This window comes from Rasamsonia emersonii, assembly GCF_000968595.1.
Source record: "Rasamsonia emersonii CBS 393.64 chromosome Unknown ctg1118621760026, whole genome shotgun sequence".
Classification (NCBI taxonomy): domain Eukaryota; kingdom Fungi; phylum Ascomycota; class Eurotiomycetes; order Eurotiales; family Trichocomaceae; genus Rasamsonia; species Rasamsonia emersonii.
Genome location: NW_013563261.1, coordinates 1 through 26,055, shown reverse-complemented (window position 1 = coordinate 26,055; position 26,055 = coordinate 1). Strand labels below are relative to the sequence as shown.

At 54.0% G+C, this 26,055-nt stretch overlaps 12 protein-coding genes across 12 annotated transcripts; 7 read left to right on the top strand and 5 right to left on the bottom strand.

Moving 5' to 3' along the window:
- Positions 1 to 498: 498 nt before the first annotated feature.
- Positions 499 to 1,763, top strand: T310_2399 (uncharacterized protein; the record flags this gene model as incomplete). Its single annotated transcript, XM_013474718.1, has 4 exons — positions 499 to 1,262; positions 1,331 to 1,470; positions 1,574 to 1,632; positions 1,731 to 1,763. The coding sequence occupies 4 exons, from the start codon at positions 499 to 501 to the stop codon at positions 1,761 to 1,763; spliced, it is 996 nt and encodes a 331-aa protein (XP_013330172.1).
- A 1,942-nt stretch (positions 1,764 to 3,705) lies between these two features.
- On the top strand, positions 3,706 to 6,224 carry T310_2398 (uncharacterized protein; the record flags this gene model as incomplete). The annotated part of the gene is made up of 6 exons (XM_013474717.1): positions 3,706 to 3,925; positions 3,975 to 5,185; positions 5,259 to 5,343; positions 5,481 to 5,591; positions 5,663 to 5,772; positions 5,988 to 6,224. 6 exons carry the CDS (start codon positions 3,706 to 3,708, stop codon positions 6,222 to 6,224), a joined length of 1,974 nt encoding a protein of 657 aa, XP_013330171.1.
- A 451-nt stretch (positions 6,225 to 6,675) lies between these two features.
- Positions 6,676 to 8,886, top strand: T310_2397 (DnaJ and TPR domain protein; the record flags this gene model as incomplete). The annotated part of the gene is made up of 3 exons (XM_013474716.1): positions 6,676 to 7,348; positions 7,440 to 8,601; positions 8,655 to 8,886. 3 exons carry the CDS (start codon positions 6,676 to 6,678, stop codon positions 8,884 to 8,886), a joined length of 2,067 nt encoding a protein of 688 aa, XP_013330170.1.
- A 1,903-nt stretch (positions 8,887 to 10,789) lies between these two features.
- On the top strand, positions 10,790 to 12,725 carry T310_2396 (MFS sugar transporter; the record flags this gene model as incomplete). Its single annotated transcript, XM_013474715.1, has 7 exons — positions 10,790 to 10,885; positions 10,939 to 11,289; positions 11,345 to 11,675; positions 11,738 to 12,131; positions 12,185 to 12,263; positions 12,317 to 12,512; positions 12,574 to 12,725. 7 exons carry the CDS (start codon positions 10,790 to 10,792, stop codon positions 12,723 to 12,725), a joined length of 1,599 nt encoding a protein of 532 aa, XP_013330169.1.
- An 800-nt stretch (positions 12,726 to 13,525) lies between these two features.
- Positions 13,526 to 14,930, bottom strand: T310_2395 (uncharacterized protein; the record flags this gene model as incomplete). The annotated part of the gene is made up of 3 exons (XM_013474714.1): positions 13,526 to 14,224; positions 14,268 to 14,621; positions 14,784 to 14,930. The coding sequence occupies 3 exons, from the start codon at positions 14,928 to 14,930 to the stop codon at positions 13,526 to 13,528; spliced, it is 1,200 nt and encodes a 399-aa protein (XP_013330168.1).
- A 373-nt stretch (positions 14,931 to 15,303) lies between these two features.
- On the bottom strand, positions 15,304 to 16,010 carry T310_2394 (uncharacterized protein; the record flags this gene model as incomplete). The annotated part of the gene is made up of 4 exons (XM_013474713.1): positions 15,304 to 15,380; positions 15,696 to 15,837; positions 15,871 to 15,966; positions 15,996 to 16,010. 4 exons carry the CDS (start codon positions 16,008 to 16,010, stop codon positions 15,304 to 15,306), a joined length of 330 nt encoding a protein of 109 aa, XP_013330167.1.
- Positions 16,011 to 16,700: 690 nt separating this feature from the next.
- T310_2393 (Succinate dehydrogenase) lies at positions 16,701 to 18,263 on the bottom strand (the record flags this gene model as incomplete). Its single annotated transcript, XM_013474712.1, has 1 exon — positions 16,701 to 18,263. One exon carries the CDS (start codon positions 18,261 to 18,263, stop codon positions 16,701 to 16,703), a length of 1,563 nt encoding a protein of 520 aa, XP_013330166.1.
- A 350-nt stretch (positions 18,264 to 18,613) lies between these two features.
- Positions 18,614 to 19,693, top strand: T310_2392 (uncharacterized protein; the record flags this gene model as incomplete). The annotated part of the gene is made up of 3 exons (XM_013474711.1): positions 18,614 to 18,723; positions 18,771 to 19,478; positions 19,543 to 19,693. The coding sequence occupies 3 exons, from the start codon at positions 18,614 to 18,616 to the stop codon at positions 19,691 to 19,693; spliced, it is 969 nt and encodes a 322-aa protein (XP_013330165.1).
- A 639-nt stretch (positions 19,694 to 20,332) lies between these two features.
- T310_2391 (uncharacterized protein) lies at positions 20,333 to 21,590 on the bottom strand (the record flags this gene model as incomplete). The annotated part of the gene is made up of 3 exons (XM_013474710.1): positions 20,333 to 20,991; positions 21,045 to 21,191; positions 21,242 to 21,590. The coding sequence occupies 3 exons, from the start codon at positions 21,588 to 21,590 to the stop codon at positions 20,333 to 20,335; spliced, it is 1,155 nt and encodes a 384-aa protein (XP_013330164.1).
- A 776-nt stretch (positions 21,591 to 22,366) lies between these two features.
- Positions 22,367 to 23,278, top strand: T310_2390 (2-pyrone-4,6-dicarboxylate lactonase; the record flags this gene model as incomplete). The annotated part of the gene is made up of 1 exon (XM_013474709.1): positions 22,367 to 23,278. The coding sequence occupies one exon, from the start codon at positions 22,367 to 22,369 to the stop codon at positions 23,276 to 23,278; it is 912 nt and encodes a 303-aa protein (XP_013330163.1).
- A 272-nt stretch (positions 23,279 to 23,550) lies between these two features.
- Positions 23,551 to 24,547, bottom strand: T310_2389 (Quinone oxidoreductase; the record flags this gene model as incomplete). The annotated part of the gene is made up of 3 exons (XM_013474708.1): positions 23,551 to 24,174; positions 24,229 to 24,315; positions 24,392 to 24,547. 3 exons carry the CDS (start codon positions 24,545 to 24,547, stop codon positions 23,551 to 23,553), a joined length of 867 nt encoding a protein of 288 aa, XP_013330162.1.
- Positions 24,548 to 25,256: 709 nt separating this feature from the next.
- Positions 25,257 to 25,598, top strand: T310_2388 (uncharacterized protein; the record flags this gene model as incomplete). The annotated part of the gene is made up of 1 exon (XM_013474707.1): positions 25,257 to 25,598. A coding segment is annotated over one exon (342 nt), but the record flags the coding sequence as incomplete, so codon positions are not given.
- Positions 25,599 to 26,055: the final 457 nt, after the last annotated feature.

Here is a 26,055-nt window from a genome sequence, read left to right as displayed (position 1 = left end):
GTGTAGCATTCTCTGCACTTTTGCTACTAATAATAATAAAATTAATGCCACCGAACTGCACGCCTAGTGGGGCGCAGATGATGATCGTCGTCATCCAACTGGCCGTCAGTGTTTACGGAGTACTACGGAGTATCTAGCATCTCCAGATCTGACTTCAGTCATGCCATTCCATTCTGAGTCTACGACCCGTTCGAATACTGGGGCAGTGGCTGTCACTGTCGTCGGTGATTATATACCTCCCTTCTTACGTCTTTTCCTTGACCGCTCTGGCGAACTCGCCAGTCTGGCGGGTCGCGTGCGCACTTTATCGCCCGGGCCTGCGTTGGGGGCGTTTTAAGACTCCGCTGTACGGAGTACAACTCAACGCTTGCTAGTTTGCAGTTCGCTTCTTTTAATACTCGCATATCTCTACTTCGAAGAGTGCACCATCTGCTCTACTTTTGATGTGACATTGGGGGGAAGTCCCAACTTGTCAGTACTCGGTCCTGCGCCGTCAAAATGGACCTGTCGTCTCTCGAAGGGCCTCCTCTTTGCGACAACAGGTTTTCTGCGCCCGTCGACGTTCCTCGCGTCGAAATCGACGAAAGCCCACGTCGCAGTTCGCATGCCATCCCGTCCAGCCTACACGATCGGGGGACGACGACTACAACGACGACGATAGCTGCTGGATCACGGCGTGACTCGCACATGGAGGAGATGGAGAGCAGTGTTCGCACAGCAAGAGGCCGAGAAAACAGCAGAGGGACAATCGATCAGCCCCGGTCACACAGTGCCTTATCTTCAACCCGATCGTCCGAACAACAGCAGACCACCCTCAGACCATCACGCAGCCATCCGAGCCTCCCTTCTTCACAATCAGATTCTAATAATTCCCCCAGTGGGGGGAACCAAAGCGGATATCTGCGGATAATCGCCAACGACCACCTGGTCTGGCTAGAGGACGAGAAAGTATGGATCAAACTGGGCTCTCCGGCGCCTTCGGGCAACACGCGTTCGCAAAATAGCTGCTCAGCAGGCTCGAGCCATAGCCATACGCATAGCCATACCCATACCCATAGCTACTACCCTGCGAATCAGAATCAGAATCCGACACACCCGGCACTGTTGCAATATTACGACCCATATGCGAATGAATACGAGGACCCGGATGACCTACCGCCCTCTTATGAGAGCCATGGCTTCGTCCAGACCAGGACGGGCCAGCCAGTTGCGGCGCACGAGTCGCGATGGATGGCAGTTGCGGAACGGGTTGGGAGAGCGTTGTATGCATAAGCTGATCATGGTTGGACATGTCATTGCATTTGTGGTTTACTTTTCATGATCGACTCAGTGCTAGAAGTGCTGGAATATTTGATTCATTTAATTATGTGCATGTGCAGTATAAGTCCCAAATGACGGGGAAAAAGGAGTTAAGGAAGATACGGGATTATGAACGTTTGCCATTTTTTTCAGTCGTGAATTTCTTCGACGGTGTGTGAGTGTGTGTATGAATACCCACGGCTTTGTTGGAACATCTCATTCTCATCGTCGTCTGTTTTTGTCTTCTATATAGATATACTACTACTACTACCAGATACTACTACTAATAAAGCTCATTTTATCAACATTCCGTTTCTGGCTGCCTCTGACAAGGTGCGATCGGGTAGGATCTGATCGATACTGCTTGCTTTCTGGATCCAGGTCGACGGGGTATATATCATTCAATTGAAGCTTCCAATCTGGGGAAATAGGTAGACATCTATCAGATCATGCTGATCACATGATCATGCATTCGTCGGAGTCGTCTCCAACAGGTTGTGTACTGCACCTCGTAGTAAGGTCATCGCTTCATCAAACTCGACAAAGAGCTCTTCCTACCTGATAATTCTTATACAATCCAATGGCCATCAACCTTTTCATCCCCATTACTAAACTGGACGAAGAAGAAACTGCCTCCTAGTACCTAAGGTACCTTTGGTAAGTCAGGCGTGTTGCAGCCTCTTTCAGCTGTTCACACCCCGCCAACCCGAAAAGGGAACACGGCGACACGCCCAGCCTTCCCAGACCAGAAATCCTCCTCCTTGAAGCCCAGACCAGACTGCTTATTCGCTGCGTCTGCAGCCATGATCTCTGCAGGAGTTTGAAATAGGGCTTGGTCATTCGGTCTTCCTTCCTGCCTGCCTACCTACCTCCCGTCCTCCTCAAGACCCCAGACGAAGGGGGCTGGTCCTGAACAGTTTTCACACAAGAGGGAAGGCCGCAACAATGCCAATTTTGCTATTATTTGCTCAATGAGGATGGACAGAAGCCCTTTTTGGGCAATGTGGAGGACAAGTTCCGTGTCGAAGGCACCTCGACTCCTCGAGGGGTTGGTTCCTTTCCATTTTCGTCTCAGATATGGGCTTGGCAGTTTGATGTGCGTTTCCAGATGAAACGTCCACCCTGCGACTGCATACCCTCTGGCCTTGTCTCTGCTGACCGCAGCAGACCTTTCCTGTCGCGCTCTCGTTCACCGCTGTCGGCAGTCGGGACTGGATTTTTTGGGATCGATTTGAAGTATCGAAGACGACTGAAGGTTGATACAAAATGAGACAGGGCAGAAGAAGAGGATGTTGGCATCGCCTCGTTGTCTTCGAGATCAGGGTTTCTGACTTGTCGAGAAATTATGAGTTTTCCTTGAATTCAATCGTACAGCCTGGATGAGCCGAAGAGTCTTTGAGTGTCTACTCTTCTGATCATCTTATCTAAGAGATAACCTTGACCATCGCCTCTGTCAACCTCCGCCTGATGTTGGTGGCTAGTGACGATCTGATACACTGGTCGCCCAGAGGCTCAGACGTCAAACCATCCCAGGCCCTGATCTAGCGCCTGGTCCCGGGCAGCCGCCTCGCTAGAAGGCCTCACCAGTTCGCCACAAAGACCGACTGAGGTTCTCAACCACAACCTCAGGAACGAAGTCGTCCTATCACGGCGGTCAATAGGGCTAGGCATTTGAGGTTAGGTTCTCAGACCTCAGTTCGCGCGCGGGGGAACAACTATATACCCACTCTTGCCGCCATTTCCTCTGGTCTTACCTAGAGACGTTCTATCCTTCTTTTACCGTTTGCTTTTGATAGCACATCCCTGTCACTCTTTCAAAGTCAGGTTGTGTATGTATATTGATATATATATATTTTTTGCGGTCGATATATTTCTATCTTTTATCTCCCCTGGAGCTGGCTCCCTTAATCTTACGTTTGTACGAGCAGTCACGACATAGCAACGCGGATTGTGTCCCCGCGCACGTCGACTTGGTCGCATCTCTCCTTCCCCTACTCGATACCGGTCTGTGCTCACACCTTTGACGGCGCATCAAGCTGAAGGAACCACCATCAAGAATTCAGTCTCGATATCTTGAGGATAACTGCGGCTATCTTTGCTCGAGCCAACAGCAAAACAAGACCTGGCGGCTAGGCTGGGAGTCTTCAGACTAGATTACCAGGGTTGATTGAGGGGAGGATGGCTTATCACAATGTTTTCCATCAGTAGGTTCAAATCAACCGTACTGATAAATTTTGATGGGAGACGATCCCCTGACGTCGTTGACATTGCAGGAATGACTGGCAACCGACGGATATATCTTTCGAATCTCAAGGCACGGTTTCCAGGCGGAGATATTACCCTCAAATGGACCCAAACAAGACACCAAGGACGGCGACGGAGAAGAGTGCGTCGACAGCGGCCACAATGGAAGCGTTGGGAATTAGAATACGACCCCCCGGCCTCCATCCCCCCGTCTCTTCGTTCTATCGTCCACCCGGGTTGTTGCAGGAGCAGATCTTCCCCTCGAATTATCCACAGCCGTCATCGTGGGCCAGTTATGGTGCTGACGTTTTGTCGCAATCCTCGCTTCCACCTTACCAAGGAGCTGGGAATGAGTTCATGTTTTTCCCTCCTATCGACGGGTGTAGGTGCTGGCCAGTATTAACAGTTCGACTAAGCGCTGACGGATGCAGCCGGAAATAATCTGAAGATGCCCGACGAGACGATCAATTTTTCGAATCCCGAATCGCAACTGCGGATCCTGCAACGCGATCTCTCACACGCAGGAGAGCATCAAGCCATTCCCAGTTTGAGGAAACCTCCTGAGCCCGACTCGGATCTGCTCTCTATCGACTTTAGTAGCATCTCTGGAAGCCATGCAGGATCGACTCTTTCGTTCCCAGGCTCCGCGAACGCCTCAGCTGATGGGACGCATTTGTCAGGGTATATCGAGCCTGCATCTCTCCCTTCCTCCGAGTATACACCCAGGAGTTCTCTCACCCTCTCTTCTACCGCTCTTTCACCAGTTCCTTCGCCCCGATGTCCTCAGTTGGAGCCGCCCAAGGCGGGCAATCGACTCAAGGCATCTCCATCACCACGACCGAGCAAGCGCGCCGCACCGTATAGCTTGGCCGATGGTGCACGGAAGCGATTGTCCACTGGTTCACACGCATCCTCCTCATCACGACGCACCTCGCCGTTGATGCACCAGGGTTCGGAGAATGTCCAGCAACCTTCGAAGACGTTCCGCTTCTCTGCACCTGTCGTCCCGTCTACCAATCTGCTCCCTTCAAATTTCACCAATACGCCGGTTCTGGGCTCATCGCCCGCGCGATTTTACCAGCAATCCTTTATGCTGCCGTCGAATTCGGATAGCGGCGGCAAGACCCCCAGCTCTGTCAGCACCTTCCGACAAGGGACTTTTCGGACCCTTCAGAGCAATGCCGACTCGGGTGGTTGCTGTTTTGACCCGTATGCGAATCTCTCCGAGCCACCGGATCTCCTGGGCCCTCTGCGGGAGGAGCCGAGTGCGCCGCCGGCCAAGGACATGAACCCCGAGGACGCCAATTTAATCCCCCACGAGCAGGAGCTGCGCTTTGAGAACGACCTGTATACGCCGCGATGGGTCCGGGGCCATGGCAACAAGCGCGAGGGCTGGTGTGGGATTTGCAAGCCGGGCCGGTGGCTGGTGCTCAAGAACTCGGCGTTCTGGTACGACAAGAGCTTCACACACGGGGTCAGCGCGGCGACGGGGCGGGCATTTGAGCCTCCCAAGGAGACGCGGCGCATGGAGGGCAGCGTCAATGCGGACATCTGGGAGGGCTTATGCGGCCGCTGCGGGGAATGGATCCCGCTGGTTAGCAGCAAGAAGAAGGGCACCACGTGGTTCCGGCACGCATACAAGGTTCGTCCCGTCCTGCTGCCCCCTGCCCCCTGCCCCCTGCCTGTCGCTAACCTTGCTGTCATTCTTCTTCTAGTGCCAGAATCCGTCGAAGGGTAAAGATGCCTCCAGGCGACGTCGCGAGATCACCGCCGCTGGACGTGCTTCCACTGTGCGGTCGAGTAAGTCGACATCGACATCGACATCGATCACTTCGACAACTTCAGCTACTTCTGGTACAGGACCGCTGAATCCAGACGGCACTTCCGCCGGGGTGAAAACAATTTCGAACCTACAGACCATCTCTTCGATGATCTAGAATCGATGGCGCAAAGGAAACCTGGGGGAAAACCTGGGGGTCTAATGTGTATCCGTGGAATATCGCCCGGCCAGGAACGAAGGCGCCATGCATTGGCTGCGGATCTGGCGGGTATATGATATATCTCTCTTCACTCTTTGTTTCTCCACCGTTTGCGTTACAATCTTTAATCGACCGAACAGGCATGTCGGGTCCCGCTTTAGAAAGGACGTGCATGGCTCAGCGGGCTAAGCATTGGTCTGATGATGGGTTGAAGGCGCGAAGGGCAGGCGTCTGGTCCGGATACAGAGAGGTTGGCGAAAAGTCGGGGGTTTCGTGAAAAGGATTTTTTTTTCTCTTTTTGGTAGAACGCGTCAGAATTAGCTACAGTAGTTTTAGCAGGGGCGATGGGCAGTCCGTTCCCCGAGACAATATATCGGTGGAGACCGCCAGATAGTCGGTCATGGCTACTGCTTGCCGAACCAGAAGGATGGGAACCTCAACTGCGTAGACTACAGACTGTAACAGACTACGGAGATGACAGTAACCGTCTGCGACTCTGCAGGAGGATCAGACTGCTCACAACGGGGTGGGGACCGCAACACCGTTGGAGACAGCTGGCGCGAAAAACGTCACCACAGTGCGGCAGACGCAGGCGTGCTGAGCGACGATGGATGCGGTGAGCATGGAAGGGCGCGGCAGACAGGTCAATTCGAAAAGGCAGCACGCGGAGCTGCACAGGCGTTGCTATCAGCATCGATGTGATTCCATTCGAGCTGCTCCGGTGCACGCTAGCAGCGGCCAGTTCACACGATCACCAGGCGGCCAGCAGCAGGACTAGCAGGACCCTCAGCAACCAGCACGCGACTCCGACTCGCCCGTCTAAATTAAACGGCCAGAGGTGCGCACACGGTCGCTTCCCACAGCCCGACGGTGGCTGGTTGCCCTTGGCTCTCTGTCTTCTCTCTCGCGCCTCCACTGCACGCAGCCAGAACACCAGCGCGACCCCGCGGGCTTTTCTTCTGCCATCGCACGCTGGACAAGCACGGTGAGCTCTCTGAGGACGAGGACAAGTGCAGAGCGCGACAGACACCAGGGGGAGGGGGGATCTGGACGCAGGGTGAGCGAGGAGAAAAGTGCCTGCGAGCAGCTTAGTTAACGCACCTTTCTACCGCTTTCGTCGTAGTTCGATCCGCTGCCGCCGCTGCAGTCATCAATGGTTCTCAATCACCTCTTCTCCAAGTCGTCGCCTGACAAGAAGGACAAGGACAAGGACAAGGACAAGAGCAAGAAGGACAAGGACCGCAAGGACAAGGAAAAAGACAGGGACAGGGACCGCCCACGGAGCATCGACCAACTGCCCCAGCGCTCGCCCAGCCGCAGCACGACTGTTGCCGCCCCGGAGTTGCCCGCGTCGCCTCTCAGAGCGTCTCGCAAGTCCCCCACAAAGTCTTCTCTCTCGCACCGTGAGCTCCATCACAGCCGCTCCTCGTCGACTGCCTCCAGACACAGCTTTTTCTCATCCAGGCGCCACTCGCACTCGCACAGCCGCGACTCGCACCCGCTCAACCTGCCCCCGGACGAGCTCCGTCGTCGCCTGTCAGCCATGGCCGCTGCAAGGGAAGAGATGCGGAGCTCGATGGACATTGACCGTGACGTGCCTGCGTCGCCTCACACGCCTGCTGCTGCTGCTGCTGCTGCTCAGCAAGACGGCACCATGGCCAACGGTGTCTACAATGCCCAGCCAGAACGAAGTCCTACCCCGCCGCCTCATCGGACGAGTCCATCTCAGTCGCAGCCATCAGACGGTGGAGAGGCCTTCAAACTGGCTGGGAACAAGTTTTACAAGGCTGGAGACTATGATCGCGCGATTCAAGAGTACAACAAGGGTAAGTTGAGGGTGTAAAAAAATTTTTAGAGAAAAAAATTTTTTTTTGATTTTTTTCCCCCGCAGACATGCTGATTGCTTTGTGTGTGCAGCTCTCGAGATCAACCCCAACTCCCCCGCCTTCCTTTCCAACCGTTCGGCCGCCTATCTCTCGTCCAACCGTTTCCTAGAGGCCCTGGAGGATGCGCAGCGTGCCCTCGAACTGGACCCTGGCAACTCCAAGATCATGTACCGGCTGGCGCGGATATACACCAGTCTGGGACGTCCGGCGGAGGCGCTGGAGGTGCTCTCCAAAGTGCAGCCGCCGGCGTCGGCCAAGGACAAGGCGCAGGCCGAGTCGATGCTGCGGTACATTACCCAGGCCGAAGAGACTCTGAAGGAGGGTAAAGGCGGATCCATGGTGTTGTACGCCATCGACCAGGCCACGCAGATGCTGGGCCCCGGCGTGAAACAGCCCCGGAAATGGACCCTGATGGCGGGTGAGGCTCACTTGAACATGGGCAACGACAATGCCTACGGCAAGGCTCACGACATTGCCATCTCGCTGCTGCGGGAGAACAACCAGGACCCGGATGCGCTGCTCCTCCGCGCCCGGGCGTACTACGGCCAGGGTGACAACGACCAGGCGTTGAAGTACCTGCGCATGGCGCTCAACATGGACCCGGATAACAAGCAGGCGTTCCAGCTGCTGCGTCTGGTGCAGAAGCTGGTCCGCACCAAGGAAGAAGGCAACGCCGCCTTCAAGGCACGCGACTACCAGCGGGCGGTTGAGCTGTACACGCAAGGCCTGGAGATCGACCCCAACAACAAGGATATGAACTCGAAGCTGCTGCAGAACCGCGCCCAGGCGCATCTGACCCTGAAGAACTACGACCAGGCGATCGCGGACTGCACTGAGGCGCTGCGCCTGGACCCGTCGTACACCAAGGCCAAGAAGATCCGCGCCAAGGCCTACAGCGCCGCGGGCAATTGGGAGGAAGCCGTCAAGGACTACAAGAGCGTGGCCGAGGCCAACCCGGGCGAGAAGGGCATCCAGGACGACATCCGGCACGCCGAGTTCGAGCTGAAGAAGAGCAAGCGGAAGGACTACTACAAGATTCTGGGCGTGTCCAAGGACGCCAGCGAACAGGAGATCAAGAAGGCGTACCGGAAGCTGGCCATCCAGTACCACCCGGACAAGAACCGTGACAACCCGGGCAATGACGAGAAGTTCAAGGAGATTGGTGAAGCGTACGAGACGTTGATTGATCCTCAGTATGTCCCTCCTCCAGACTCCAAGCATGGTAGGCTTTTACTGACTGGTTTAGGAAACGCGCGGCGTACGACAATGGCGACGACCTCATCGATCCATCGGAGATGTTTGGCCGCGGCGGAGCCACCTTCACGACCAACATGGGCGGCATGGGCGGCGCCAACATCAACATCGACCCCAACATTCTGTTCAACATGATGGGCGGCGCCGGCGGCTTTGCGCATGCGGGCGGCAATCCGTTTGCGGGCGCGCAGTCGCGTGGCGGGTTCAGCGGGTTCCCATTTTGACCAGCATGACGTGTGGTCATGGTCGAACTGGGCTCGTCTAGTCGAAGTTCAATGAAGTGAGAGGAAGAGGAAGAGGAAGGATGTTGTCAGTCGTCCATTCTGGTCCAGCGTGTGAGATAGGAAGGGAATTCCTTTCGGCCAGTACCGTCAGGGACAATTTGCTTTCGACCATTTGTGTGTTAACTGTGTTGTTGGCACCTTTTCTCGGCGTTTTCCGCTTTGAAGCTTCTTCTTCTGCTGTCATAGACATTGATTGATTGACTGTTCGGCGCTCTCCCATCGCATTTTTTGAATCGAATGGAATGAAATGGAATGGAATGGATAGATTGGGCGTTTCTCCGGGCTCGCATTGCATGCATTTTCTCTTTAAACGGAATCCAGAATGCGTGTGCCAAACGAAACGAGACGCGACCGGTGATGGATGGAGGAGAGGTCTAGCAGTTGCTTGCGAAATACCCATCCGTTGCGTTTTCTGGCTGTTCCAATTCAAATTCAAATTCAAATTGTACTTACTGACCGGGATTGTTGCGTTGCGCTGCGTTGCGTTGGGGTATGGTATACAATACAATACATGTCTACATGTCCTAGGTAGGTCGGTCGGTCGAGTATATACTGTGAGAATGTGCATTTGAATTTTTTTTCTTCTTTTCGAGGGTTATGTTTGTCTTTTTTTTTCTTTCTGTTAATTTTTTTTGTGTGTGTGTTTTTTTTCTTCCCACGGCGTTGTTTCCTGTATTAGGTATTATTCATTATTCATTATTGATTATTGCTGATTATTGACGACTCGATGTGATTGATTGAATTTTTTTTAAAAAAAAAGTTCTTGTTCTTGATCTTGTTCATGTTAGAAGTAGGTACATACATACAGTACAGTACAGTGCATACATCTATAGACAGAGGTGCCAAAGAAAAAGACTACATACCACCATACGGGATCCCTGCCTGGGGTTTTGAACTACCGTCAATCAAACAGTCTATCAACTGTATGAAAAGAAAAAAAAATTAGACGTCTAAAAAAATAAAATAAAAGATACTCGCTAGACTGTATAAAAAAAATTTAGATGTCTTAAAAAAAAGTCAGACGTCTTGAAATATATATATATAGTATATGGGGCGGAAATCAAACCATTCTTCCTATCGAGAGTCAATAATTATATTACTCTTAATGTTGAACAAGCCTTTATTATTAACGACTCGCTTCGCTCGTCTTAAATGTTCTGTTTAATTTACCCGGAGAACTCTACCCCGAAGGATGATGACAAGAATGACGATCCTCGGCAGACCTACTCTTTTCGGTAGTTTTTGGACAAACTCAGTTCAACTGTTCACGTCGGCGCTTCTCCGATAAACTCAATAAACTCACTTTATTCCGTCGTTCTTCTTTACTCGGTCTGTCTCGCTCGGCTTGCTTGCCTTGCTTGCCTTGTTGTGTTATCTTTCTATGCCATTTTTAGGCTTGATCTGCGTGCTTCTCGGGTTAATTGACTAAACAAGCTTTCTCTTAGAGTCGTTCTGTTGTTGGTTTTTTTTCTCCGCATTGCGTCGTTCCTGTCTGGACTCGTCATGACGGCCAGGTCTCGCCTCCACTGCGTTCTGGACGTCCGGTCTCCGGTCCGGGACGAGTCGAGACGAGACAACCAGATGGGGCATCTCCAGACGGCACATCGGGACCCCAGACGGGGTAATCCGCAGTTGACAGATGGGTCCGGGGGAATGCGGGGATAAAGAAGAGAGGAGGATTCTGAAACATCCTGAGTGTATATAACGGCCTGCCCTTCCTTAGGAATCTTTCCTGCAATTGAATTGCCTTTGATAGTGTACAGTACAGTACTTCTCGTCTGGACTATTCCTGTAATACGATTTCTGTTGCTTGTACTAATTAACTGACTCACGATTGACTGCCATGGGGAGGAAATACTGGGGCGGATCGGGCGAAGCCCTCACCGTATGGATCTCCATCGCAGCATCGACCGTGCTGGTGTTTTACGGCTACGACCAGGTATGCTTCCCAAACACCACCCATAATCTACTCCCTGATTGATGCTTGTGTAGGGCGTCTTCGGCAACGTCATCATCGGCGACAACTTCCTCCAGACCATGGGCCACCCCTCCGCCAACATGCAGGCCACCATGACCTCCGTCTACAACATTGGCTGCTTCGTCGGTGCCATGTCGACCGTCTGGACGGGTGACTTTTTTGGCCGGCCGCGCCAGATCCTCGTCGGGAGCACCGTCATCGCTGTCGGCGCCGTCATCCAGGCTGCGTCGTACAGCGTCGCGCAGATGATGGTCGGTCGGGTGGTGGCTGGCCTGGGGACGGGCATGAACACGGCGACGGCGGGCGTGTGGCAGGCGGAGACGAGTAAGATGCGGAGTCGGGGGAAGTTGGTGATTATCCAGATGGTACAGTACATTCCTTTCTTTCCTTAGGCTTAGGTGACGTCTACTGACTGACCAGGCAAACTGCATCACCGGCTTCTCCCTCTCCAACTGGCTCACGCTAGGCTTCTCCTTCGCCCCCGGCAGCGTCGCCTGGCGATTCCCGCTCGCTTTTCAGATCTTCTTCACCCTGCTCATCTACGCTCTCTGCCCGTTCCTGCCCGACTCGCCGCGGCTGCTGATCCGCAAGGGCCGCTACGACGAGGCGCGCGAGGTCATCGCCGCGCTGCAGGGGAATGGCGCGACTGTCGACTCGCCCTCGGTCAAGAACCAGTTCAATATCATCAAGGATATCTTGGATCGCGAGCACATGGCGACGTATACGTGGTGGCAGCTGGTGACGGGGAGGGGTGAGAGAGTCCCTTTGAAGATTCCGGTTCTTTCTTCTGACGACTTCTTCTGACGACTGCAGGCCCCGCCGGTGTCCTCCGCCGCATGATCCTCGGCGCCTGGATGCAGGCCATGAACCAAATCTCCGGCATCAACATCACCAGCTACTACATGTCCTACGTGTTCATCCACGCGCTGCACATCAACGAGCTGCTGTCGCGCATCCTGGCCGCGGCAGGGTCCGTCGACTACCTCTTTTTCGCCTGCCTGGCGTACTTCATCATCGAGCGCTACGGCCGCCGCAAGGTGATGATGTCCTCGGCCGCGGCGTGCTGCACCTGCTGGGTGGTCATTGCCATTGCGCTGGCGATTTCGGACACGGGGAGGGGGGATCCGTACAAGATGGGGATCGTGGCGGTTTCATTCTTTTTTGTGTTCTTTGCGAGTTTTGGTATGGGGGTTTTGGGGGTGCCGTGGTAGGTGCAGGCAGGAAAGAAAATGTCGGACGTCACTGATATTTATATCGAAGGCTCTACCCAACTGAGATCAACGCGCTGGAGATGCGAACCAAGGGCGCGTCCTTGGCCATGGCAACGAATTGGATTATGGTGAGTCACCTAAGCTCAATATCCACTATCCACTCTACTTACGTACTTCGCAGAACTACATGGTCGTCCAAGTCACCCCCCCAGGCATCGCCAACCTGGGCTGGCGCTTCTGGATCATCTGGGCCGTCATCTGCTTCAGCTTCATCCCCATCACGTACCTCTTCTACCCGGAGACAGCCAACCGGACGCTAGAGGACATTGATCGGTTTTTTGAAAACAAGCCTGGGATTGTCGTTGCGTGGGATAAGAGTGCGTATGCCCCACATCCCTAGTGAAGTGACCATGCTAATAGTTACTTTTTTTTTTCCAGCGGCAACACAACTCTCCCGCCCGGAGGAATACATTCGCATGGACGAGGAGATTGGTCGGAGGGGCGACGAGGAGGAGAAGCTGCAGGTGCATTCTGCGGGGAGCAATTCTGAGAAGGATGCTGGGTCTCCTGTTCATGAGGAGGGGGTTTAACTATCAAACAAAATATAATACGTTATGAGATGAGATGATATATATGAGGACGAATGACGAATTATGTAAATGATCAAATATATAGTATATATTTAGATATTTAGGTATTCCGATTTGCAGTTGTGCTATATTAACTAAGCTGGGTATTTAATCCCAGTGCGCAAGGGGGAAAAGGAAGTGAAGGCATTTCTGCTGGAGAGAAGCTTTTTCTTAATGAATCATCTTTCTATTTCCTACGTGCAGAAAAGACGATATGACATGTGTTCGTTACGGTACTGCATACTGCATACTACATACTGCATACTACATACTGCATTGGGAGTCTTTTCAACATCATCCTCATGTTATCCTCATGTTAATACTAGATTATAAGATCGTAAATTATATATAACAGTCAAATTCAATAACATCACTCATGTTAATATTAATGATTATAAAATTATAAATTATGTATAACAGTAAATGAAGAAGTGAACTTCCATCATCGATATTTCTCTCCTCAGAAAGGAATCAAAAGGATATTTACCCAGGCTACGCCTGATTCACAGTGTCCTTCGCATCCTCCACCTTCCACCCCCCAGGCATCAACCTCGTAAAGACCATATCAGGATCATACTTCGCCCAGATCTGCTTCAACCGCTGAATATTTCCCCGCGGAAACCCCGCCCAGACGGCGTCCGTCGGCGCCTTGTTTGCGTCGTTGAGGTAGTGGAAGGCTTCGATTTCGAGGCCGTTTTCGTGCAGCCTAGCCGTGATGTTGGCGTTTGTCTGCAAGTAGAATGGGTCGATTTCAGAGTCTGTTAGTGTCCCCGTGTAGCTGAAGCTTTCTTCGATCCAGATGTAGGGCTCTTGTGAGGGGTTGACGCCTTGGGGTCACCACCTCCAGGAGCTTTCTGGCTGGCCGTGAAGAAGGTCCGAGGCACGGGCATCACTGCCAGTGCGGTGAGGTAGATCCCGCTGCTGCTGAACTGCCTCACAGAGTCGATATACGTGTCGTGGATGATCTGCAGCGCTGTCCGGTTGAGTCCGACCGGCAGCACCCAGAAGCGCTGGCGGAACCCCGTCAGCAGCAACAGCTCGGTGTCTGTCTCCAGCGACCAGTCGTACATGGTGCGGTAGCTGAAGGTTCTGCTCGTCTGCGGCAGGGAGAGGAACGGCTCCAGCGGTTCTGGCGCGGCATTCTCGCCGTTGTAGAACAGATACGCGCTGTAAGACGGCGTAGTACTGCCTGACGAGAACTCCACGAGAGGGATGACAGCTGCCTTGGGGTCGTCGGCCGCTCGCAGACCGTACTCGTATACCTTGTCCAGGAACTGCGTGCCAGAGACGCTGGCGTCGAAAGTGGTCGTTCCCACGTAGACTTTTCCTGAGGGCACCGTCCTGAGCCCAAAGTCGGTGACCAGCGCGAAGGAATTACCGCCGCCTCGCAGCGCCCAGAAGAGATCTGAATATTCGTTTGTCGGGGTGGCTGTGACAATGGACCCATTTGCCAGGACGGCCTGTCTCGTCAGTCTAGCCGCTTAGACAAGTAGGTAGACAGACAGGGGATGATACAGTAAAACTGGCGACATTCGCCGACGCCCAGCCATACTCATTCCCAAAAAACGACACTCCCCCGCCGAGCAGGTATCCCGGCACGCCGACATGCCCAACACGCCCACCGACAGCGGAGCGGTTATACGGCGCGAGATAGCGGTAAACGTCGACCCAGCGATTGCCAGGGCCGACGTGGACGGTGCCAAGGTCAGGCGAGATACGCAACTGGTTCAGCCGCTTGCAGGCGATCAGCACGCCGGAGCCATTGATGTTGTTGGCTCCGGGAATGGGCATGTGCCCGCCTCCGACGACGGCGAAGAGCGTATCGAGCCGGACGAGCGTGCTGACGGCGAAGGACAGCTGCGAGGGCGTCGCGGGCTCAAAGACGCAGGCGGGATTGAGTGCTGCGCTTGAGGTGTAGAAGTCTATATATAAATCAGAATCAAAATCAGAATTAATCCAGCTAGCTAGTGTGATATGTGAGGTGATTGATGCTGCTCACCCGTATTCGCTTCAATGTACCCCGGCTCCGGAGGAAAGAAAGTCGCATTGGGATAGGCGTTGAAGAAGGTGTTGCATGCTCGCTTGGGGAGGAGAATCCTGTTGCAAGGGAGGAAAAAGAAAGGCCAGCAGGACGACGGCCAGCGAGAGCTGGGCGAGGAGTGTCATGGTGATAGGCAGGGACATGAGAAAGATAAGATACGGATACTTCGATCAAGGCATGCTGGGCAGTTTTATGGTTTATATTTATGGAGAGTGCAGATCACATCTTTTCGCCCGGTGTCCTCCACCCAAAAGGGAAAAAGAAGAAAACACTAAAAACTAGGATAGGATAAGATAGTTAGTTCCTAGCTAAGAACCCGGCTGGAGAAGAAAGATGATCGACATGCAGAAATAATCCATCATTCAAGACTCTGACATGGTTATCCAGGTTATTCATTTGATCATTCGTCCATATTTCCTCTGTATACATGTACATGGAGGTAAATTCACGTGAATCTCGCAATCTAATCCCGACCGAGGCAGTACCTAGTGCGCCTGTCTAGATATTGATTAATATGCATGCATGCAGATCGCGCGATTCGGATGCTTCTTTTCCGGCCTTTGTGCCCTTGGACCCTGGATCCTGGTCAGTTAGGAAGCTAGTATTAATTGCTTTTGTGGGGTAAATTAAAAGAAAAGGAAGCTTGAATGCTTGCTTGACAGTACTCCTCCGTACAGAGTAATAATCATCCCCAGTTCCCTACTGATGATAATCTAATCATTTTCAGTCTGGACTCTGGTCTGCTTGCAAATACGAATACGATTGGAATGGAATAGTCTACTATGTATCTACTGGATACAGATAGAGCAGGGCGATTATATGTGTGGTGTATGCAGGTCAGCTGATTAGGGCTCAGGGCTAGGGCTGCTCCTGTACAGTACTGTACATACAAATCAACTTCTGCATTCGATGCACTGATATAGTTGATATATTATGAATGACTTGGCTGTTAACAAGATTAACAGTATGGCGACTGCTAAATGGATGGATCCTAGCTAATGTGAGGTAATTCCGACCTGCCTGACTGCTATCCTATAGAGTCAGAGCAGAACGATTTTTACGTACAGTATGGAACCACGACTGATGCGGGGTTGCATTTCCTGTGAGTTGTTCTTCAGCAGGCTGATATTGACGGATTCGATCATTTATTACTGTGCTCGTCTAGTCAGATTGGTTTGCAGTGCAGTTACCGGGTGATTGATCATGATTGATCATGGCTAGCTGATAATTGTACAGGAGAGGAGACTAACTCGCAGTGAAATTATGTCGCAGCTGAGTTAACACATATAATGATATGATGATGAATTCGAGTTTTGTTTACACAGACTGACTTCAATGCATTGCTCGTCCTCGCTTCAGACTGCCAGTTAACTCCTTTGCTGTTTTTTTTTTGACTGTCCATGACTATCAAAGTAGTTCTTCTCTTTCTTTCCTTGTTTCCTTGCTTAGCGTGAGTGCTGTGCAAGCAGATTAATCTTTTTTTTTTAACATTTTTTTTTAACAAAAAAATGACAAATTCTTGTTATCCTTAACTAGCACATTAAAGGCAAACTACTACAACTGCTGCTCCAGACGACACAAACGGGAAAAGAGTCTGTGGATAGCATGCAATTCAAATATCTCTGCTATCTCACCGTCGACGAGAACTACAACCAAAATGGTGATCACGTAGGATGAATAGGTCAAGGTATCCTTCTATATAGATAGATAGGTTTAGTTGGAATTACTAGTGGTAGCAATATAATTATAGACCAGGGATTATCTGCTTGATACTCTATTTATCAGAATGAAGTATGTATATACAAATTAATTGGCAGGAATCAGTCTATCTATTCTCACTCTTCATTTCTCTGCTTATAAAAATCAGGTTTCCCATCTGAGGCTTTTTGCTGCTGTTACAACCTCGCACGAGCATCCCTTGCAGCCCTCTTCGCAGCCGCAATGCCTGCCCTACGACCAAACACCGCACCAGCCGTCAATCCACTTCCCCCAGGGTAATTCCCATAAAACAATCCTCCCAGCATCTCGCCCGCACAGAACAATCCCGGGATCTCGCGGTCCGTCGCCGACGAAATCACCGCCGCCGTCTCCGGGTTGACCGCCAGCCCGCCAAAGGTGAAGGTCACGCCGCCGGTGACTTTGACGGCCAGGAACGGCGGCTCGTCGATGGGGAGCGCCCAGTTGGATTTCGGCAAAGGGAGACCACTCGTCGATAGGCCGTCTTTTACGGCTGGGTCCCATTTCAGGTCCGGGTGAGCCTTGCGGTGGGCGTACACCGCCGCGTTGTACTGCTCCAGCGTCTGGATGAACTGCGTGCGGTTCTGCAGACCTTCACTGCAGCATTTGTCGGCCAGCTCGGCGATGGTCGATGCCTGGATCTTCTTCACCCGGCCGTCGCGGTATTCCTCGCTGCGCAGCCAGGGGGTCGTCTTCGCGTCCCACACCTGGAAGGCGATCCCGTTCGGCTGCGCGAGGATCGCCCGTCCGAAGGCCGCGTACGTGTAGTTCCGGTAGTCGAGGCCCTCGTCGACGAAGCGCTCGCCGTTGGCGTTGATCATGACGCCGAGCGGATATCCGGACTTGGTGAATTCGTTCGAGACCTCCCGGTCTCCTGCGTTGGCCGGGGCGTTCGCATCCCAGCATGTAGCGTGGCAGCCGGACCAGTTGCCTGCTGGCTTTGCGGAGACGTCGCGAATGGCCATGTTGAGACAGTCGCCTGTGTTGTAGGGCGTGCCGCGGACGTATGCCAGATCCCATCCGGGGCCCAGGTATTGCGCCCTCATCTGCGGGCTGGCCTCGAAGCCGCCGGCAGTCAGGATCACGGCTTTGGCGTTGATGGTCATCGTCCGGCCGTGATGGCTCACAGTGACGCCGGTGACGGCGCCTGTCTGCGGGTCTTGATGCAGACGCTGCGCTGCAGTAGAGTAGTAGACCGACACGCCGTGTCTCTTCGCGGCCCTCTTGTGGTCTTCCATCAGGCCTTTGCCGCCGTCTTCGGTCTTCAGGGCCAGTCCACCCCAGAACTTGTGGCGGCCGTTGACGAGAAAGGCCTGCCGGTTCATCGAGAGCTGGAAGCGGACGCCGTTGGCCTTCAGCCACTGGATGACACTGCGCGAGTCGTCGACCAGGATGCGGGTCAGCCGGGGGTCAGACCGGCCCTGGCAGAGGCGACGCATGTCATTCTCAAAGTCGGCCTTGGTGTACGGCGGCAGATCGATGATCTTGGCCAGTTCGGCGTCGACGTTGTTCACCAGCGGCAGCAGATCAGGCAGGCCGTCGTGGACGGTGCGCATGGCGCCCGCCGTGAAGAAGGAATTGCCGCCGGCCCATTCCTGGGGGCATTTATCGATCAGAATGACCTGGCCAGCGCCGGCCTGGGCGGCGGCCACGGCGGCGGAGAAGCCGGCGTTTCCGCCCCCGATCACCAGGACGTCGCAGGAGGATGGCAAGGACGGCATTGTGAGGAGAAGTGAGGAGAAGTCAGCTGGTTAGTTCGTTCATGCAGAGGATTCTCACTGGCCATTATTAATATGCATGTCTGGAGCTGTGCCGAATGCCGCGACGGAGCGAAATCCTCCGTCGACGGAGTGTAATCCTCCGCGATCATCATCGCCTAATCGGGAAACTGGCAGCAACGACAGTAACATGCAGTCATGCACTCCGCAATGTCAAATCAGCTGATTAGGACATGGATAAGACGGAATGAAGTTGCGGATGTCTATGCATTATCTTGTGCGGCACATTATATTGCGTGGCATGTCCTGGAATTTTTCAGCGAATGTCCTGTACTGTACACTATTACGACGATATGGCGTTTAGCACCATCGCAGTCATCTCCATCGGCGAGATGGGCCTGGGGATTGCCCAGCTGCTGATGGCCCATCGATACCGCGTGCTCACGTATGCAGCGGACCGAAGGTAGGCACTGGAGTCTTTCATGTCATGATTATTGCTGACTCCTCCAGCGAAGCAACCCAAACCCGCGCCTGGACAGCCGGCATCGAGCTGATGCGGTCCCTCGGCGAGCTGGTCGACCAGAGCGACTGCGTCCTGTCGATTGTGCCCCCGCGAGACGCGCTGCACACGGCGGAGCGAGTCGTCAAGGCCGTTTCTGCGAGCAGACGCCGGCAGACGCCGCTGTACTATCTCGATCTGAACGCGACGTCGCCTGGCACCGCTATCGAGACGGCGCGTTTGTTCGAGGGAGTTTCGTCCCAGGCTGTTCTGATCGGTGGGGGGATTATCGGGGGCGTGCCGTATCCGCTGCAGCATGACAAGAATTCGCAAGAGAATGGCAATGCCAGCTCGACAGATCCACCCTGGCACTGTCCGTCGTTAATTGTCTCTGGACCACATCGCCTCCCAGACCAACGGGTCTCACAGATCCTCAACATCCGCCATGTCAGTGAGAATATCGGCGCCGCGACGGGCATCAAGATGTGCTATGCCGCCCTGACGAAGGGCTTTGTCGCGCTGTCCATCCAGTCGTTCACGACCGCGCATCGACTGGGCGTGCTATACGAGCTGCGGGGTCTGCTGGAGCAGTACAATCCGTCGACGCTGCGGCTGGCAGAGAAGGGGCTGGTGACGATGCCGCCCAAGGCGTACCGCTGGGTGCGAGAGATGGAGGAGATAGGCGAGACGATGGCGGGGAGTGGGTTTGAGAGGGATCTGTATGTTTTCTAGTTTGATTGCGATGGAGATTCATTTTCTAACTGTTGCTGCTAGATTCCACAGCGTCAGCCAGGTCTATCGAACTGTCGCTGAAGATACTGAATTGGGCAAGGAGAAGCCTGACCAGAGAGTCCGTGGCCAGACGGTCGAAGATGTTGTCGAACTCATCAGTCGTGGTCTGCAGGCTAAAAAGGCGAGAGGAAGGCTGATGTAGGAGTAGGAGTATAGTCTGGCGATATAGTCTGTATGACTGCATGGTGTACTGTCTGCAATGGACAATTAATCTTTTCGTTCGTCATTTTTATGTCTTCAGATTCACTCAGATCTATCCAGCAGGAAAAAAATAAAACAATTAGAAAATAAAAAAAATGAAATCGTAATATCTTCCAATCACGAGATTACATACTGCCACAAAGCAGCTGATAAATGCACAGCGATGAATAAATAGTTTTCTTTCAGCCCACTACAACTATAACCAGAATATAAAGTAGAAATAGAAATACTCAAAACAAGACAGCTATCCACCCAACACCCGTATCTAATTAACTATCTTGACTCCTCTCAATATGCACTCCCGCCGCATCGGCCTTACTCGAAACGCTCTCCTGGCGTGGTAGACTGATCTCTCCATCCGTTCTCTCCTGCGGAATGCCCGCATTGGGATCCTGCTCGTCCCATTTCTGGTTGAGGCTCTTGACCGGCATGCTGGCGAGGACTGCGACGAGGAGGGCGATGACCTGTGTATCGTCAGAATGAAGAAATCCCTGCAATCAATTTGAGGGTGGATTCATACAATTGCGACTAATATCATCTGCGTCCGGGCATAGTCCGGCGTCCCATCTGGCAGCGGGAATCACTCGCCCAGGGCCGTCTCGACCGTTGGCGCGATGGACGAGATAGCGTTTCCAATGTTGTACGCTACCCCCGTAAAAGCAGCGCGCATGCCTGGATGCGGACACAGCTGCTGGAGCAGATTGCCCAGGTTGCCAATGGCCGCGCCATAGAAGAACTGCAGGAAGAAGGCGCCCAGGGCGAGCAGATTCCAGCGCGTGGGCAGCACCCACAGCGGCAGCCAGGGGGCGCACAGCAGCGCGGCGGCTGCAGCAACCCAGTTGGCATAAAATCCCACCCGGTGGGATAGGAATCCCCCGGTGATGCCGCCCAGGATGCCGCCGATCTGCAGGATGCACGTAACCCAGGTCTCGTGGCGGATGTCCAGCTTGCGCTGCGTGACCAGGAACGTCGGATATAGGTCCATGGTGCCGTGGCCCATGGTGTTGAAGCACGCCGTCAGGCAGCAGGCGTAGACGAACGCCTTGGGATGGTAGCGCACGACGTAGCGCAGCTTGTGTAGAAACGGTAGATTGCCGCCCACTGCGGCCCTGGCGTCGGCCTGGCCGTTCTCGACTGCCTGGCTGGTGACCGAGTAGGAGGGCGTGACGGTGCGGAGGAGGAGCACCGGCACGGTGAGCCCGGCACACAGCCAGTACAGCGATCTCCAGCCGTATGTATCTGAGGGTTAGCTGTTAGCAAGAGTTCTGCAAACAAGGCAGGATGTGACACACTCATCGCGAGATGCAGACCCGACGCGAACAGATATCCTGCCGAAAAGCCCTGCTGCGTGAACCCGGCCACGACGCCTCGAGTGCGGCGAGGAACGGCCTCGAGGACCATGGCCATGACGAGGCCGTAGGTGCCGCCGTAGGCGATGCCTGTGATCACATCAGCTATACCTCTTCAAACGAAGCACGTCTAGACTAACCGAATAGAAACCGACAGCCAACCAGCTGGCCGTAGTCGCGCACAAACCCCGTGCACAGCGTAAACACGCCCAGAAGCAGCAGATCGACCAGCAGGGGTAGTTTCCGGCCATACTGGTCGGCCAGGACGCCGAAGATGACGGCGCCCAGCGAGCGCGACAGCATGGCGGTGGTGTTGGCCTCGGAGATCTTGGTCTGGGCGACTTTGAGCGCGGTGGCGGCGTTGCTGAGCGTGAAGGGCAGCGCGTAGTACTGCATGGAGCCCAGGGTCCAGCAGGCCCAGCACGAGAGCCAGATGAGGGCCTGCAGGGGGGTCATCCTGACCTCGGGGGGGATTGTTTTGAGGGCCATGGTGAAGTGTGCACTGAATTGAAGGATTCAGGTGTCAGTCCATGTTTTTATTGTACACAGCTGTCTTAAGCTGTCTTATATGGTGCTAATTGTATAGCTTGTCGACAGTAGGTTTGTACCATACTCTATCAGCACTAGATGCCCGCGGACCACGAAGTTGCGGGGTCACAGGAGCATTCTTTCATCGAGTCATGACAGTTTGTGGCGTTCATCTAGGTATGTCCATGTCTGTACCTGGTGGCAATTTCAGACGTCGATGGGTATCAGACTACGCTGTGAATTATTCATCGTTATTCCTTCCAATTCCTCCTGAAGTACGGAGTACTTGTGGGCAATTCATAATACATATAACTATTATCAAGAATGGGCTTTGGAATTTAGCAATTGCCAGTTCAACTGCTCTAATACATATCTGCACGCACCCCTTACTAAACGGACGAAGAAAAACGGTGGACACTGGACCGTTGGGATTTCTTGTGGGGTAAGGCGGAGTGCTCCAGCCCGTGCGTCCGGGGTAGCTAAAATCCGGGGTAGAATCCGGGGTAAGAAAGATCGACGCGGAGCATCACCCGCCGAGCGTCGGACAGAGGAGTCCGTCAGGCTTCAGCAGAGCAGGGTTGCATTGGACTGAACATGGTCTGGGGGATAGCAAGGGTCTACAGAATGGAGTCTTGTTATAAATACATGGATTGACCATGACAGAACTGTCACCAAACCAAAAAAATCATTTACAGCAATCAATCTGACTTCTTCTGACTGCTGACTACGACTGCATCATGGCTGAGCTCGTCCCCCCCGGCGCGTGGGACACGCACATCCACGTCTTCGACCCCGACAAATTCCCCTATGCCGTCCCCCGGTCGTACACGCCCAAGGCCGCGCCGCTGGCCGACTATCCGGCCTCGATAACCGGGTGCAAGAACATTGTCGTCGTGCACGCGTCCATGCAAGGGTCGTCGCCCGCGCCGCTGCTCGACACGCTCAGCAAGAAGACGGCCATCGACAGCTCGGGCAACAGCTGCCTGCGCGGCCTGGCCACCATCGACGTCGACAGCATCACCGACGAGGAGCTGGACAAGCTGCACGCCGCCGGCGTCCGCGGCGCGCGCCTACACGAGATGTCCTGGGGCCACGGCACGCAGAGCGAAGGCAGCGACATCATCGCCAAAGTCAGCAAGCTGGCCACGCGCCTGGCGCGGCTGGGCTGGGCGATTGGCATCTTCTGCCCTTTGCGGGCCTGGGCCGCCATGGCAGACTTCATCCGCACGAAGCTGGACCCGCGCATCCAGCTGGTCGCCGACCACTTTGGGGGCACATTTCCCGGTGAAGAAAACTCAGCTGACTTCGCGACCTTCCTCGACCTGATCCGCGAGAAGCGTCTCTGGGTGAAGATCTCTGGCTTCGAGCGGCTCTACCACGGCCATCCCGAGGGCATCGAGGCGCTGACGCCCATCGCCAAAGCCATCATTGCCGCGGGGCCAGACCGCATCGTCTTCGGCACTGACTGGCCGCATACGCAGTTGGGGGTCTCCCGCAAGGGGAAGACGGATGAGCAGCGCCTGAATGATGTCGAGGACTTCCGAGACGTCGACGATGCGGCGCATATCAGAAAGGTGCGCGAGTGGATTCCGGATGACGAGACGTGGCAGAAGCTGTGGGTGACGAATCCGCAGAGGTTGTTTGGGTAGAATCACGTTGATGTAGTGGATACGTTCATGACTAGAAGTTACATATTTGATATCGAGTGGATATGTTGATAGTTGTAGACCCTAGTCTTACATGAATCAGAAGGCTGCTTTGTGAATGAGTTTTCAACAAGATGATCGAATTCTTCAGTCGAACGAAAGTATAAACAGTAAACATCATGTTGCTCTAATACTATCTACTCATTCAGTCGAACGCAAGTATAAGTAGTAATATATCACGTATGCTCTATACTATATCTGCTCTGCTCTACTTGCTATTCTGTCACCCGACAAATAATCTTCCCCGCATGCGCATTGGACTCGAGCCTCTTATGCGCCTCAGAGACATCCCTCCAGTCATAGACCTTATCAACAACAGTCCTCATCTCCCCCTTACTCAGATGCGGGAGGATCCTCTCAGCAAAGAAATCGCGCACTCGGGCCTGATACGCCGCATCGCGCGTCCGCAGCGTCGTCGCCTGCACCCACAGCCGCTTGTTCAGTAGCGCGCGCAGGTCAAAATCGGCGATCTTGCTCCCGCTCAGCGCGGCGACGAGCACGATGCGTCCGTCCATCGCTGCGCATGCAGTGTTGCGGTGCCAGTAGTTCTGCCCGACCAGGTCGACGATCAGGTCGACGCCCCGGCCCTTGGTTGCCGTGCGCACCACCTCCGCGAAGTCCTCTGTGCGGTAGTTCACCGCGATGTCTGCCCCCAGTGTCCGGCACAGCTGGCATTTCTCGTCGCTGCCGGCTGTTGTGATGATTGTCGAGGCGCCCCCGAACTTGGCCACTTGGATCGCTGACTGCCCGACGCCCGACGCCCCGGCGTGGATGAGCACGGTCTGCCCGGGCTGCAGGTTGCCGACGAGGTGGATGGCTTGGATGGCGGTGAAGAAGGTCTGAAGTCGATCAGCTGGTCGTTCGTGTAGATGTGTCATGACAGTCTGACTTACCTCAGGTGCACCGGCAGCCTCTTCGAACGAGAGACTCGGAGGAAGAGGAAGCAGCATCTTCTCCGAGACGACGATCTTCTGGGCGTACTTTGAGCTATCAGTCAGCATTCCCACTACCCCCCAGAAAATAGTATGTACAGTACATAGAGGAGGTGACACTCACAGCCCCGCCATACGCAAGCCCAAAGACACGATCTCCGATCTGAAAACTATCCGAACACTCGGGCCCCTTCTCCTCCACGACACCACTAAACTCCACACCCAGAATGTTGCCCGACTCTGGCAGCAGCGGGTACGGGTATCGGTCCTCCCGCTGCATGATGTCCATCTTGTTCAGACCAAAGGCGCGGATGCGCACGAGGATGCGGTTTCCTGTTGGTGGTGGGGGTCGGGGACGTTGTCGTCGACGAAGAGGGCGTCGGCGGGGCCTTTGCCGTTTTTGATGCTGACTGCTTTCATTGTATTCTCTAGAGCTGTTAATTGATTGATTGATTGAATTGGATGAGTTGATTGAGTTGAATTGAGTGGAGGATATTAGACAGTTGCAGTGCTCAGTCGGAGTAGATATGGCAGAAGCGTCCTAGATTAGTTACTAATAAAGTACTGTACTTAGTACTTACGCAGGTAGCTTCACTCCGATAGATGTAGATCACGGTAGACAAGATATGACGTGTATGCACAGACGTGCATGTCTGGTAACCAACGAATACAGCACTGTCCTCGGATCGCATCCTCCGTGGACTTTACTTTGTATTCAGTACGTACCCGCGGAGCATCATCCTCCGACGCGGGGAAGAAATGTGGGGTATAACACGAGGCTAAGTCGGAGATCTATGCTCCGTCAGTCCCGATGGAATGGAATGAATGCTCCGGGGAAGTGGGGATGTCATCAGATAGATAGATAGATGGATGGATGCGAAGATAGATAGAAACAGCTTCTAGAAGGCAACCTTCACTAGGAATCAGACATAAAATCAGACATTTGGATTCAGTACTGTTTTCTTACATACTCTGACTGCGATATCATCATGTCCACTACAACGACCACCACGACCACCGCTACCGAAACCGTCAGGGTTGAAACTGTTCAACCCAGCAGCAAACCTGAAGATGAGATCAAAAAGACCGACGACAAGGCCGACAAGGCCGATGAAAAGAAAGACGACAAGGCCGCCTTCTACGAAGACGTCCACTTCCTCGGCGACAAAGAAGGCCGTGTCGTCATCCGCTCGCCCCCGACCTTCGCCAACAAGCTCGACGAGCGCAGATACCAGCTGCAGCATCTGGCCGCCGCCTTCCGCGTGTTCGCCAAGCAGGGCTTTGACGAAGGCGTTGCCGGACACATCTCTCTCCGGGACCCGATCAATCCTCGTGAGCAACTAGCTGGAAATGCGTGCCTGTATCGTCTAGTCTCGCTGACTCTGCTGACTTGCAGACCACTTCTGGATCAACCCCCTCAGTATGCATTTCTCCATGATCCGCGTCTCCGACCTCGTTCTCGTCAACGAGCGTGGCGAAGTCCAGCCCGGCGGCGCCCAACATCCCATCAACGGGCCGGCCTTCGCCATCCACAGCGAGATCCACAAGGCCCGCCCGGACCTCAACGCCGCCTGCCACGCGCACTCGGTCTACGGCAAGGCCTTCTCCTGCTTCGGCCGCCCCATCGAGATGCTCTACCAGGACGCGCTGCGCTTCTACAACGACCTGGCCGTCTACCCGCGCTACGGCGGCACCGTCCTTTCCTCCGAGGAGGGCGCCCGCATCGCCCAGGCCCTCGGCCCCAAGTGCCGCAGCATCATCCTGCAGAACCACGGCCTCATCACCTGC